At 36.6% G+C, this 15,132-nt stretch overlaps 2 protein-coding genes and 2 pseudogenes across 2 annotated transcripts; 2 read left to right on the forward strand and 2 right to left on the reverse strand.

Annotated features, from left to right (window-relative positions):
- Window positions 1-601: 601 nt before the first annotated feature.
- On the forward strand, window positions 602-1,514 carry LOC120133082 (annotated as a pseudogene).
- Window positions 1,515-2,083: 569 nt separating this feature from the next.
- On the reverse strand, window positions 2,084-5,459 carry LOC120133352 (fatty acid hydroperoxide lyase, chloroplastic-like). The gene is made up of 2 exons (XM_039149960.1): window positions 4,800-5,459; window positions 2,084-3,234 (listed from the first exon to the last, which is right to left on the reverse strand). The coding sequence occupies exons 1-2, from the start codon at window positions 5,253-5,255 to the stop codon at window positions 2,203-2,205; spliced, it is 1,488 nt and encodes a 495-aa protein (XP_039005891.1). The 5' UTR covers window positions 5,256-5,459; the 3' UTR covers window positions 2,084-2,202.
- A 3,297-nt stretch (window positions 5,460-8,756) lies between these two features.
- LOC120133093 lies at window positions 8,757-9,434 on the forward strand (annotated as a pseudogene).
- Window positions 9,435-10,251: 817 nt separating this feature from the next.
- LOC120133365 (probably inactive leucine-rich repeat receptor-like protein kinase IMK2) lies at window positions 10,252-11,579 on the reverse strand. Its single transcript, XM_039149966.1, has one exon. The coding sequence runs from the start codon at window positions 11,563-11,565 to the stop codon at window positions 10,312-10,314; it is 1,254 nt and encodes a 417-aa protein (XP_039005897.1). The 5' UTR covers window positions 11,566-11,579; the 3' UTR covers window positions 10,252-10,311.
- Between the last annotated feature and the right edge of the window lie 3,553 nt (window positions 11,580-15,132).

Consider the following 15,132-nt stretch of genomic DNA (forward strand, 5'->3'; position numbering starts at 1 on the left):
GGTTGATTGTGTCAATACTTGACTATCGATGAGATTCAGAGAAATAATCGAAAGATGAGATAAAAAACAAAATGAATACCGCGTTCTATGTCACTTCATTTCTACTTTATTGAGTGTGCAAGGTAGGAGGACTGGTCTGTAAATCATGCAGCCTTCGGGGATTTATGAGGCTATTATGCCATTTTATAAAATTAAAAGTGAAAGAGAGAGAGAGTTGAATATCTTGTAACAACCCTATGAGCTTTCTTCCATCTTAACCAGTAAATTATTAGTATCTTTATTTTCGGCTGGCTTATGAGTTAAGACGATGTCTGGCCAAAAGATTGATATTTTTTAGGCAATAACAATATTTTCCTTGAAGAAGTGTCGGCCCACTCAACTATGGTTCCAATGCGTTGCTGTTGCCTTAGCGACTTCATTTTCATTCACACTTGCAGAAGCTCATTTCGATGAATGATCGACGAACCCACCCTCGAATTTTTTTACTTTCATATATCTGTTGAATCAGAGAAAGAATGAATAGAATTTCACATTTTGTCAACTACTGCTTCAAATTTTTTAAGTCTTGATTCATTCAGAAAAGTGAGTGTCAATAAAGGAGATGGCAGCGAATCAGGCGGCGTTGTTGAAGGCGGGGTTGTGTATACCGGGGCTGTGTTTATTCGGCTACATAGTGGGTCCACCACTGTATTGGCATTTCATTGAAGGATTAGCAGCCGTCAGCCACACTTCCAACACTTGCCCACCTTGCCTCTGTGATTGCTCTTCTCAGCCTCTTCTCACTATCCCTGAAGGTTGGCTCCAACTCTGTTAATTGTTCGGAGTTGAAACTTTTGCCATGCATGGCGAGCTGCTGTTAACATTTCTTCTTAAATTTTTCTTATATGATCTTGGTAAATTGCCTAGCAAAATCAACTTAATTTCGTGGCCCGTCTTTAATTTATGCAGGACTGAACAATGCTTCCGCTTCAGGTTAGTTTGCAGTTCCTTTCCCAGTGATGTATTTATTGGAAGATAGAACTGACATAATTCAACACTCATTATCTTTTCTGGGTTTCTTATCTTCTCTCTTTACTCTCTAATAATCACTATAGTACTATTACGATTAAGATGTATGTTACGGATGCAGTTGCGGGTGTTTTGGACGTATAATGTTTTCTATTTGCAGATTGCGCAAAACATGATCCGGAGGTGAACGAGGATACTGAAAAGCAGTTTGCAGAACTTTAGACAGGAGCTGAAGCTAAGAGAAGCTGGAGCTTTGGAAAGTCAGCAACATGCGGACATGGCATTACTGGAGGCTAAGAAATTAGCATCACAGTATCAAAAGGAAGCAGACAAATGCAATTCAGGCATGGAGACATGCGAGGAAGCAAGGGAGAAAGCCGAAGAAGCATTGTCGGCTCAGATGAAGCAGACAGCAATGTGGGAAATTAGAGCTCGACAAAAAGGGTTGGAGAGAAAAGGTTACCAAATCTCACACACAGTTACAAGATAATCTCCTCTTCGTCTAAAACCATCGACCATGGCCATGTAGGAAGAACATCATTAGAAAACTTTCTTGGGGATATATATTTTATTTCAGTAGTGTTAATAAGAATTAATATCAAGTTTATTTGGCAAAATTTTCGAGATAATGTTCTCGAATTTTTTATTTAACGATATAACGTACTCCCAAGATTAATTGCTCAAATAGGGCGAATTGCACAGTGTTGGCCGTAGGTCGCCATGCCTTCCGGACGACCTACGGCGTGGCAGCTTCCCAGCATAGGTCGCCATGCACTCCGGGCGACCTTGTAAGTCGTCATGCACTCCTGGCGACCTTGTAGGTCGCCATGCACTCCTCCTGCTCCTCGCGTGATTCCTCTTGCCCTCGGATGCCCTCGCATAGCTCGCTCGAATGGCCTCGGTCGGATGCCCTCGGTCAGATGGCTTCGGATGCCCAACGTGTTGGAACGTGCATGACACATGCAATCTCTCTCATAGCTCGCCGGGAAGACATGACGACCTAGTAGGTCGCCCGGATGGCATGGCGACCTACGACCAACACTGTAGATTTCACCCTATTTGAGCAATTAATCTGAGGAGTGCATTATCTCGTGAATTAATTTATTCGAGAACGTTATCTCAAGAGTTTAGCCAGTTTATTTGAAGAAAGGAACATATTGGTCCAGAGATACTCTGTGCTCCTAAATACTGATTCTAATTTGCTTTCTCGACGGCTGTGATTGAACCAGCATCCCCACTGATTGAATCATACCTTCTATACATGTGAGCTACAATCAACGAAGCCGACAGTGTCACATAATCCTTTGCTGCACATTGCTTATTCGTCTCACTCGGGGTCCCGGTCTGCGGTCCGTTCGACCAGAACAAGTAATTCAGCAATTCTTTCCCTTTCCCCACAAACCTGTCTGGTTTAAAACTCTCTGGATCTTCGAAAACTTTACCATCCCTCATGGCCAAAGGCTGATATCCACAAAGCAACTCACCTTTCTTAACGTCGAAAACAGAGTCATGAGAAGTGAGTTGAAAATCCTTCCTGGCTCGAGCGTATTGAAGTTGTACCGGCGGGTTCAGACGCAACGTCTCATAAACGACCGAGTTCACGAGCTCCATGTCTTTAACCAAGTCGAACCTCAGACCTGTTGATGTCCCACATACTTTCCTCACTTCGTCTCTTAACCTAGCTTGTAGCCCGGTTTTATCACTAGCTATGGTGCCTAACAATGTAGGTAAAAAAACGGAGAAACCACCATACGCATTGAAGCCGAGGGTGAAGATCAAATTGTGGATGGCGTCGGATTTCGAAAGGCCGAACTCTTTTTCGCCGAGCTGAACGACTTCTTTACCGTGCTGCTCGATGAAGCTGTAGAGTTTTCTATAGCCTCCACTTACGAGTGCAAAAGGGTAGGTGTAGGAGTGAAGAAATATCTCAACCAGGGGCTGAAAAGCTAGGATAGGGACGGTGGGGAGAAGTTGGAGGCCGAGCCATAGGTCGATCGACAAGGGACCTGAATTGGCGACGCCAGGATCGAGGGCAGGGTCGGCTCCGACGAGGGACTTGCTGAGGAAGTTGAAGAGGAAGGTTTGGAGGTGTGAGAGGAAGGAGGAGGAGCCGTTTTTGGAGATGTCGGATTCAATGGTGTCGAAGAATACGTCCAGGTTGGCTTGGAGTTCCTCCACCCACACCTTGGAGCCACGCTTCAGGATGTCTAAAGCAAAGTTCTTGAGCTGTTCAATTCAAACATCTCAAACAACGGTTATTCAAACATACATAAAAAGTATTTAACAAAAACTATCCTACAAAGTTTGAGAAGATAGATAGTAATTTATTTGAGTTCGATTTGAGTTAAATTCGGCTAAAAATTAAATTGATTAGACGTGATTTAAACTCGAATTTTAAACGAACAGAAACAAGTTATTTAATACTCGATTTGAAAATCTTACAAATAATTTGAAAAATAATATATTATTTTTGTTTATTTTAAAAAGAAAATTAATTTATTAATAATATTAATATTTATACGTTGTTATTTTTAAAAAATATAATATAAAATTTCATATATTTAAAGTTTAAATTTGAGCTTTATTCTAACTAAGTCTGTTAATGATTCAAATTTATGTTTTTTCTTAATTTAAAGCAAACTTGACAACTTTAAACTCAAGAATTTTTTTAGTTTAATTAGATTCAAATTTAAACCTTTTAAGTTAAATTGAACTCAATAATATTTAAACTCGACTCAACTCGACCATACTGAAGCTAATTACATAAAAACTCATTTTTGTTTTAACGAAATAAATGATTTATCCTTGAAACTAATAACAAATCTTTTGAGTTTGGAAATTTGTTATAAAAAATAAAAATATTGTTTTAACTTATATTAGTTAATATCTTGGATTAAAAGGTCATTTCAAATTTATATAATACTGGGGCCATGCCGCCAATTTATGGTAAATGCAATCAGCTCCCGATGTGCGGCCATAACTTGAGGATGGGAAAAAGCTTGTCTTGTCTTCTCCTCGTAATAATTCCTTTAGATTACTTTAATCTAATTGAATTTATGTTTTTAATCTAAGTTATTTTTCAACATTTATTTCAGAATAAGATAAATAATAAAATTATCTCTCACAAAGTAATTGATAAATTAATTTTGAAAAGTATAAAAGACTAAGGATGGAAATATATTATTTATTAATTTTTTTATTTTAAATAAAACAATTTAAAATCCAAAATGAATAAATTTAATGAGAAGAATAGAATATTAAGTTTTAACCACGCTTGTAAAATTACTAATGCATCCCTCAATCATTCTTATATCTTTCAATCATATGTTATTCCAAAAGTGCCACGTCATATAACAGAGCACCACGTGTCTTTATAATAATCAGCTCAAACAAAAGAAATCTTATCGTCATCCATCCTCTAAAATTGAAGTTTCTATATTATTAAAATAGAAGGGACTGATTGATCTGACATGGTTCACTCAGCTGACACGTGTTTGTCAAATCCTAAATGCAAGCAGTCGTTTGCATTGGAGAGAAAGATTGTTACAAAATCGGTGGAGGCAAAAAAAGTTGATTTTTCTATTTGTTGAGTTTAATTACTTGTTTTTTATTGAGATTTCTTTTAACTATTATTGAAAAAATATATCTATTTAACATAAATCTTCCCGGATTTAAACTAAATTCTTCACCAATCATTTCGTCTCAATTATCACTTCATTCTGTCGCAGAAGAAAGACCCAGAATCATGAAAGAATTATTTTCAATCAGCTAGAGTTAGAGGGGATACGTACCTGGCCGTGTTTCGGCTCTTCGGTATCAAGATAAGCACAAACTCTGGTATCTCCGGTGTAGCTGGTGCTAGGCATGAAATCCCCAACCAAGACATCTTTTTTCTCAACCACCTCCATGTCGAACAGATGAGCGAAGGAGTTGCAGTCAAGGACCGCGATGACTTTGGGGTTCACTCGGAGGAAGAAAGGGAAACTCGGGGGAACATTCGTACGGAAAACGGTGCTCTTGTGCTTCTCCATTCTTGACCGGAAGAAGGTGTCGGGTCCCTGGAACCAGAAGTAGTCTAGACGGTCGGAGATTGGTCCTACCAAAGGCCAGCCGTGGGATCCCGGGATTGTGAGGACTGGGAGGTTGCTTGCCTGCCTTGATGGTACTGACAGCGACTGACTTGCCAACGGCGAAGAAGATGAAGGTGGTGGTGGTGGCATGCTCATCATGGCTGCCATGGCCTTCATGGAGCTGTAGCTAGAGTGTTTAACTTCGTCTTTGTTTCTGTTCTAAGGATTCTCAGTGATCTATCTGCCTTTTACGTTTTAGAGGGAAGAAGGTAAGTTTGGGTTCGATAGTGATGAGCTACACTCGTTACCGGGGAAATTTTGGAAGATTATGTACGGAGATTTTTTCTTTCGAATAATAGGAAGGGGGGGGGGGGGAATAGAATCGGAGGTTATGCTGATGCGGTGATAAAGGTTTAAATGTAATGGAGTACGTGTCATTTATATATATAAGGCATTTTTATAAGAATAATATTTACTTGAAAAATTATAAGAATGATGTTATTATTTTAAAATTTTCATAAATTAATTTTTTTGAATTTTATCTTAAACAAGATTTGTTAGAAACATATCTTTTAAACTGTATAAGGAGGATTATCTTGAGTCCTAAGAAAAGAGAGAAAAGATCTCGTGTTATACAAGGGGGAGGTTCGTTCAACGTGAATACATTTTTCAGAGAATGCAATTTTATATTTCATTTAATGACTTCGTGTGATTGATAACACGAGATTCTCAAGAAATTTATCGTGAGTAGTATTTCACATACTTCACTCTATACAAAACGCGAGGTATATAATTTTCCAACCCATACCGCAAGTGTTTATAGGCATGTTCAAGGGGTATTTTCGGTTATTTAATATGAAAATTTTCGTAATTTATAATATTAAAGGATTAGTATTTGAAATTATATTTCAGTTGAGACCAATATCAAGACAAACAAGACATTGTAAGCTAGTTAAAAATCGCGTTGAAAATTGTTCCAAAGCTTATTTTGTGCAAAAAAAATGCTAAAATGGTTTGATAGACATATGCAAGGGGTATTTCAGGTAGTTAATCTGAAAATTTTCATAATTTATAAGATTAGAGACGTAGTATTTAACTTATCTTTCAATTGAGAGTAATATTGATACATATGAGACATTGTAAGAGGGGTAAAAATCACGTTTAAAATGATTCCAAAGCTTGGTTTTCTACAAGAAGAAGAAACTAGCATGGCTTCATAGGCATGTTAGGGGAGTATTTTCGGAAAGCTAGTTTAAAACTTTTCGTCATTTATAAGATTATAAGTGTAGTATTGATACTTATGTTTCAATTGAGGCTAGTATCGTACATATAAGACATTATAAACGGTGTAAAAATTGCATTCAAAATAGTTCGAGACCAAACAAAATTGAAAATTAACGAATACATATCTTTAGCTACAAAAGTAGTACATAATTTTGGCTCTTCGGTTCTTTCTTCGACTAAATTCTCGTCATAGTAAATCCTACTCACATAATTAAAAATAACATAAAATAACATAATAATAAATATAATACCAAATATTAAAATAACATAAATTTCAATATTAGAAAATACATTTACATAATTATGCTACATAAATTGCAAACGAAGTAATGTTTTTCGTTGTTCTTGATCCTAGGTTCTCAAGTGGGTTTGATGGAATAAGAAATTTCCCTAGAAGTTTCTTGAATTTCATGTACAGAGGAAGCCCTGGGTTCTTGAATGGAGGATGCCACCAGAAGATGATGCATTTTTAGAAATAATAAATTTCTCGAGAATGTCAATTACTCATGTTGAAGAAAGTTCACGAGACCGACGTATTTGATGGAGAGTGAACCGGGCTTAAAAATGGAATTCAGAAATCATGCCACGACTGCAACAACAACCTTATCCCTTTAATAACTTGTTTATTTGGATCTACGACCGGTTTGATGGAAGAAGAGGATGCCACCAGAAGATGATACCTTTTGAGAAATGATAAATTTCTCGAAAAGGGCATGTTACATGTTTATTTGGATTGACGACCGGTTGAGGATGCCAAAGAAGAGGATGCCTTTTAAGGGCGTTATTAAATGAAAACTCACTATGTCCATGTGAAAGCCGATTTTGATGAAACAAAAAGTTTCTCAATAAGGTCATGTTTGACGAAAGAAATATGAAAGATTTACCCATGAATTTCAAAGGGTGAAATCCTTATAAAATGAATTTTCTTTGGGTGACATAACTTATAGCACCGATATTGACATAAGGATTTCTAAGTTTCGTTCCAAGTCATGCCACTAGAAGAGGAGCCCCTTATAAGTCTAAACCTTGCTTATAATTTAGAAACCTACATCATTACCACCATCGTCATCGTCGTCGTCGTCGTCATCTCCATCGCCATCTACATGTCCAATACCACCACTAACACTAGGACCAAGACCGGTGTAGAGCATGCTCTGCGGTGGCATCTGCTCAACACTGCCAGAGCCTAAGTCTATTGCCAATGGTGAAACAGATCCAGATGGAGGTGATGAATAATATGGTTGAACTGGTGTAGGAAGACAATGGGAAGGGACAATAACCACCAAACATGAACAAAATGTCTTGGTGAAAAAACCTTCTTGGAGGCGTCATATGCTGAAACGTTGACTGATTCGAGTGGGAAAATGTAGGTGGTGTCAACGGTATCTGATACTATATAGGTTCCTGTGTCATTTCTGATGACGAGGTTGTAACGTATTTTCTTCTACTTTGAATTGATTCCCCTCTAACTCCACGTTACGTCAGGGGACTTGCGTCAGCGGACGGTTTTGGAGAGACACATAAATTTCTCGTGCTCACTCCTCCTCGGTTAGTATATGCGGCTTCCCATATTGTTTGTACCACAGCATGTAATCATTTGAAACACTCTAGTCGAAAATGGGTTGAGAAATGGATCGCCTATATAGTCTCGCCATCCACTGCAACACTCATTCCGCATGATGTATCTCCCAACTAACATTCGTCTTCCTCTATCGCTTTACGTGATGCAAGGCATCCTAGTTTGGTGGTGTTAGCGAAATCATTTGGACACAATTAAATTACCGTAGCACGTGATTGGTAGGATGCCAGTCGACTATCTCATAGACTATCAACGAGATCATTGACATCTAAACGTCCGAAACTGAGACTTATTTCAGCTGAAGTACACAATCTAATAGCATCATCATTCTACGACGTCCATAAGAACTACACAAATATTTTTAAATTAAGTTAGATAAACTCGAATTAAAAATTAATATTTAAATTACAAAAAAATTTATAAAATAGATTACCTTTTATGTCATCTTATAGATCAATAATCTAAAATCACGTAGAGTTATTGATAAGTGGGCATGAGTTAGTGTAACAATCCACTTATAATTCATATACTAAAATATAATTATTTGTAAAACCCTAAAACACACATAATGACTTAAATATATAAACGTAGTTTATTTTTAATTACCTCTGAAGTAGAGAAAATTCAAATAGAATCAACTGTGTAGAAATCAACTACAAAAACAATATTTGAAACCAAGTCCAAGATTGTAGCAACATCAAACAACCTCCAATTACTTGTCTGTCCGGATCAACAACATCAAACATAAAGGTCAACATTGTCGATCCTCAACTTTTATATTTGGAGTCCCCAAAACGCATAGATGATATAACCACATCGGATGCGCGGATGAATGTCAATGGAGAAAGTACGGACAAAATATGGCAAAAGGAAATCCATGTCCTCAAGCTTATTACTGATGCACCATGACTGCTGGTTGTCCTGTTAGAAAACATGTTCAAAGATGTGTAGGGGATCAAACAATCCTTATTACATCATATGAAGGAAATCCCAACCACCCTTTGCCTCCGGCAGCAATGGAGATGGATTCCACGACATCATTGGTGGCATGAATGCTTCTGTCGGGCTCCATTTCGAGTTCCGATGGACTAATGAGCTCGAATTTTCTTACGAGGACTATCCCACCATGTTCTTCTAGCATGACTATATCGGCTTGAGCGCCATTCCCCACGGTTACATTGAACCCTTCAAAGTTCACCAGGGTCCCATTTCTTAACGCACCACAAAATCTTAGTTTACCAGCTGGTGCATTACTGCCTCAAATTCTTGGTCAAGCACTTTACAACCAATCCAAGTTCTCTGGTTTGCAAATGTCAGGGAATGGGAAACAAGCATCTGCTCAGTTGGATCATCAGCAACAGCAAAGTTCGGTTGCTGACACTGTAAAGGCCGCCACTGCAGCCATTGCGGCGGATCCTAAGTTCACCGTGGCGTTGGCCGTGACTGTCACTTCTATCATGGGTGGTTCAACCCAACAACACCGGCAGACCTAATAACAGTGGTGCCAACCTCACGTCTGCCGCTACTGCTGGCAACAGCAACAACAATGAAATCAGGAATAATTCCAGTTTCAATGCAAATTAAAAGAAACCAAAATGATCATCTTCTATTATTTTCTTTTCTATATATCTTTTTATTGAGAAAGAAGGGCAAGCCCATTTTTTGTTCCTTTTATTTTCTTGGTTTTATTAAGGAAGAAACTTGAAATTTATGCATATGGGAAAGATTGTTTTGATAATGATATTGGTGGTCGTTCATTTTTAAAAAAAATAGATTCAAAAATGATTTTTTTTAAGGAGTAGGTAAATGATACTGGTCTAAAAGAGGTAAAATGGTCATTTAATTTGTTAATATTGAAATATTTGAAATTTTATGACGTTGATTCTGATAGGATCCTTACATCTTATGTTTTTCTTTTAAATAAATGTGTGCTTTTATAGAACAAAATAATACAATCCGTCGTCTCAACCTATACAACAAAACAAACAAAACAACTCTATCCAATATTCAATTTTATATAAAGAATTCTATTGATAGGATTAACTGTACTAAAGGGCAATCCTATCATTATATCTCTTATAAAAATAATTTTTTATATAAATTTAAAATTAAAATATAAGATAATATATGTTTAAATTATTTTATTTTATTTTTATTTTAGAAAATATTTTTAAATATGGCTCCTCAACTATCCGGTGATGGATTTTTGAAAGATGAAAAACATAATAAAAAGGCCTTAACAAATTATAATGTAAATGAAAACCAAAAGAAACAAAGACGAACAGTATAGTAGTATACAAGTCACAACTAATATTGCTTACAAGTGATGTCTATTTGTCTAACGTATAACCATTTCCACCTTATCCGATTTCAGTCCACTGAGCCATGATGGCTGAATACTGAACACTGCGATTCCGGCCTAGAAGGCTCCCTTCTGGCACTGGCCGGGCAGGCTGATATCCCTACCGGCGCCTCCATACAATTGTAGGACAAGCACACCGACACCGTATCAGGAAGAGTCGAACCTCGAGGTAATGGGAATCCAGATAAATAGTTATGTTGCAGATACAATGTTGAGGTGGTGCCGTCGTACACGCTTTTAACGTACTCCTCCGGGACAGATCCGATCAGACGGTTGTTGTTCAAGAACAGAGTCTCCACCCCGGCCAACAATGCTGTTATCTCCCCCGTGATGAAGTTATGGCTCAAGTCGACGATTGATACCTCGCCGTACGATTGAACCGTGGTGGGGTCCACCTTGATCGATGGGAGCCCACCCGATAGATTGTTCCGTTGCAGGAACAGTGAGGTGAGGGAGGGATTATTAAAGAAGAGAGAAGCGGGGACGGGCCCACTGAATCTGTTCATGCTAATGTCGAGGTATACTAACTCGGATAGTGAATGCAGTGAGCTTAGTGGACCCCACATCGAGTTATCCGACACTGACAGGTAACGGACGGTTGACGGCAACCGTGGCAACGGTCCATTGATCTTGTTCTTCTTCAAATCCAGGTCTAATAGCCGCGCCGACACTGTTAACGGTAACTCGCCCGTCAGCTCGTTTGAACTCAGTACCAGGATTTTTAAAGATGGAAGCTTTGTGAGACCCGGTGGGATGAAGCCGGAGAGGTGGTTTGAACTCAGATCCAGAGTGTGTAAGAAAGGGAGATTGGAGAAGGAGGATGGTATGGGTCCTGTTAAGCGGTTGTTGGTCAAGGAAATGACTCGGAGACCAGTGAGTTGGCCCAGCTGAGGAGGGATAGGACCGGTGACGAGACCAGGGAAGAGGATGAGTTGGGTTAGCATGGTAAGGTTGGAAAGAGCAGGGGAGAGTGAGCCAGCGAGGCCTGGCGAGTCGGAAAGGCCAGTGCCGAGCGAGAGAATGTTGACTCGACCGTTGAAACCGCATGTGACGCCGGTGAACGAGGAGCAAGGATCCGGTGAGGCGAAGTCCCAAGTGGAGAAGAATCTTGAGCCTGGAATGTCTGTCAGGCTGTCTTTAATGGCCGACAACGCCGCCAGATCAATGGCGCTGATCTTGAGTGATGAAACAGCTGAACTTACAGAAAAGAGCAAAAGAAGAACAAGAAGAAGAGGAAGACGTGGTTGATAACGGAGAGCCATTGTTGACTGCAGAACAAAAAAAATACCCTAAAAACAAGCTCTTTAAGTAGAGAAGATGGAGGGAGAGGCGGTGGACGACTGGACGTACGTGATTTTATTAATTACGCATTACAAGTTTTTATAACTATGTAAGCTGAATGAATGAGAAGTAAGAGAAGAGCATGGTTTTTAGAATCGGACCGGTTAGTGAATCGGTCATATTATCAATTTATTGGTTCAATCAATTGAATTGGTCTGATCGATCGAAAGAACCGGACGACGTCATAATTATTTAAAAAATTAAATAAAAATACAAAAAATATTTAATAAAAAATAATTTTTTATATCACAAGTCATATTCAAAGTAAGTCATAACATATATAAATTAAAAATTATAAAATCAAGTGAAACAAAATGATTTAAATTAATTACAACATAATATTTAAGGTAAAACATATTAAATAATAAATATAATTATATAACTATAATTAAAAATAAATTTAGGGTTAAAAAATCATAACAAAATGATATTGTTTGGTTTAATTTTTTTTTAAAAACAATCCCACGTGGCTAAGAAACATAAAAGAGCATCCCAAAAATCTAAAGAGTAAAAATATGAGAATAAAATAATCTCACATTGCTAAGAAGCATAGAAGTGCATCACAACTAACTTCCATAAATAAAAGAGGTAATTTGACATTCAAAATCATGGAGCCTTTTGGTGAGCATTGAGTGAACTATTCTTTCACTTCAATTAAGCTCGAATTTTAGGCTTCAATCAAGCTTCTAATTTTTTTTTGAGTTAAGCCTTTTTGAGTTCAAGTTTCAATATTATATTTCGAGTTTGAGTTGAACTTGATAATTTTTAGCTTTTGAAGTTCGACGTTGTTTGGTTTAATTTTTTTAAATAAAACAAAATTCTCGATTTTTTCCGGTTTTTTCCGATTTTTAACCGGTCCGATTTGAACGGTTCAACGGTTCTGACCGGTTCACTAGTAGTGATTCAATCGGTTTAGATTAAACCGAATTAAACAATGATTCCCGATTAAATCGACCGATCCGGTCTGATCCGGTTTTCAAAACAGAGGAGAAGAGACGCCAAATAAATAATAATATAGCTTAACAAATGGCGAGAGGAAGAAGAAATTAAACCAGGGGAAGAAGGAGACAGAAAGGGGTCAACTTGTTGGTGTTTTTTTATTCCCAAAATTAGTGGTGCCATTTGGGAGGGGATGTACGGACAAGATTTAATTCTAGTGAAACTATTTTGTTTGCGACATAACTAACTATATAGAATTTAAATAAATTAATAAACTATATAATGCAAAAAATAAAAGATAAAAAATAATTGATTGAGTTTGTTATGTTCAAATGATGAGTTTTAGTCATTTATTATATTATATAGAATTTATTATTTTTATAGGATGAATTTCAAATATATTATAATAAATAGTTTATATCTCAAATTAATTTTCTAACACTTAAATTTCTACAAAAAAAATTTACCTAAATTATCTTGCCAACTAAATTTTCTAATCTAACTATCAATTCAATTTTTACAGGATTGATGACAATAGACTTGTGTTATATTTTTGTTAACTTTTTAAATTCTATATTTTTATAAACAGTAAGTTCAACAATAAATATACATAAAATAATGTCTTTAATAGTACTCTAAAACTAAAATTAAACAACCATAATAAAGGGCAATTTACGTTGGCCTTCAGATTGCTTGGGACCATGGGTTTGAATTTCTTGTTATTTAATCTGATTCCATGGAAGCCGTTATCCTTCTGAACAAATCGGACTCTCATTCCAACCCTCTCCCTTTGGTACGTGCCATCGAGAAGCCTCGAAAGCCAGCTTGGGTCACTACTATCCAGTGGATCTCTCAAAGCTTTCATACTCATATTTTCGAAGAACCACCAGCAGACTTGTCGCAGCTTCTGCTTAATGATACTTTGATTACATTTCAGTTATAAAATTTGAGTTTCTGCTTTCATCTCTACAATTCAATAATAATAATAATAATAACCATAATAAATAAATATAAGGGTAAAGTATATAAATGATCTCTGATAGTAAGATATTATTTTATTGAGTCTTTCAACTATTAAAAATTATGAAATAGTCTATTGACTATATGAAATTATTTTGTTGAGCCCCTAACTATCAAAAGTTAAAAAATGATCATCTGGATATTTATATATACTAAACTCGTCCCTTTTTTTGTTAAAAAATTATAGTAGTCTGAGCTACATGAAATTATTGACTGAGATAAGGTAGTCATTTGGGATTTTAGGATCATATTTTATTATATCATAATCAGCATGTTAACGTCCAACTTAGATTGTTGTCAATTTTTAAAGAAAAATGATGAGTTTAGGACATATAAATAGTTGAGTGATTATTTTGTAACTTTTTAATGGTTGAGGGACTCAACAAAATAATGTCTTATAGTCAATGAATTTTTGTAACTTTTAATAGACGGATGGCTCAATAAAGCATAGAGATATAATCAAGGGACCATTTGAATAGTTTACCCTAATTATAATTTTATCTCATTAAATATTAAATAATTGAGACATATTTAGAGTAGCTATCATTTTCGCCAATCCGGATCCTAAAATAACAATCAGCTATTGAAATGCTTCATCGATTCAAAACCACGATTGGGGCTAGGAAGTAGATGGGGATGTAAGTAGAGATAAACTCGTATGTATAACAATGATAGGAATGGGGGATTATTATGGTACAGATTGCGACAAAGGAGTCGGGTGATAAAAGAGTAACATCTCCAACATATACGTTACCTTCTCAGCAGCTTTTTGACCCCATCCCTCTTTTTCTATATGGTTGATTTTGATGGACATGTATGTATATTCAATTCCCTCACGCCTCAGTCAGATTCTCCTTTCTCAGCCATCATCACAAAGTATGGCGTCAAAACTTCTCCACTTCTTTCCATGTTTAGATGGTATTTACCTCAGACTTGTGCATTATTTGCTTTGGAAAACAAATGTCAAGGAGAGTGGGTGCAGATGGGGGCAATGCTTTAACTTAGTGGGGAAAAGGCATTTCATCACTGCCTGCTACTGGGTATATACCAACATAACCCCTCAACTTGTCAATTCATCAATATCTGACACACTCTTTAAAATCCCCCCAATCTTTTTCCAAAACTAGAATGGGTAAATTACATGTTTACTGTCTAAACTGTTACTTTTACTTCCTTTTTGTATCTAAAATTTATTTTTATAAAATCATATCTAATGTTTAGTTTAAGTTTCAAATTGTTAATTGTTAAAGAATTAATAGAACTACTGCAGTGATAATTTTTTATTTTTTTCAATGATAACGTCGCATTACCTTATGGTAACACATCAATATCACCGTTAAGTTTTTAACGGCATGATACCAAAAATGAAATTAAATATTAAGTATGATTTTAAAAAATAAACTCTGGATACAAAACAAAACAAAAATAATAATTCAGGTACTAAACATAAAGTTTATCCACTTGCTGTTGGCATGATCCAAGGACCACCACATTTGTTGAAATGTGGATAAGATTAGGCTTCAGTTTAC

Source organism: Hibiscus syriacus, unplaced genomic scaffold, assembly GCF_006381635.1.
Source record: "Hibiscus syriacus cultivar Baekdansim isolate YM2019G1 unplaced genomic scaffold, ASM638163v2 tig00001732_pilon, whole genome shotgun sequence".
Lineage (NCBI taxonomy): Eukaryota > Viridiplantae > Streptophyta > Magnoliopsida > Malvales > Malvaceae > Hibiscus > Hibiscus syriacus.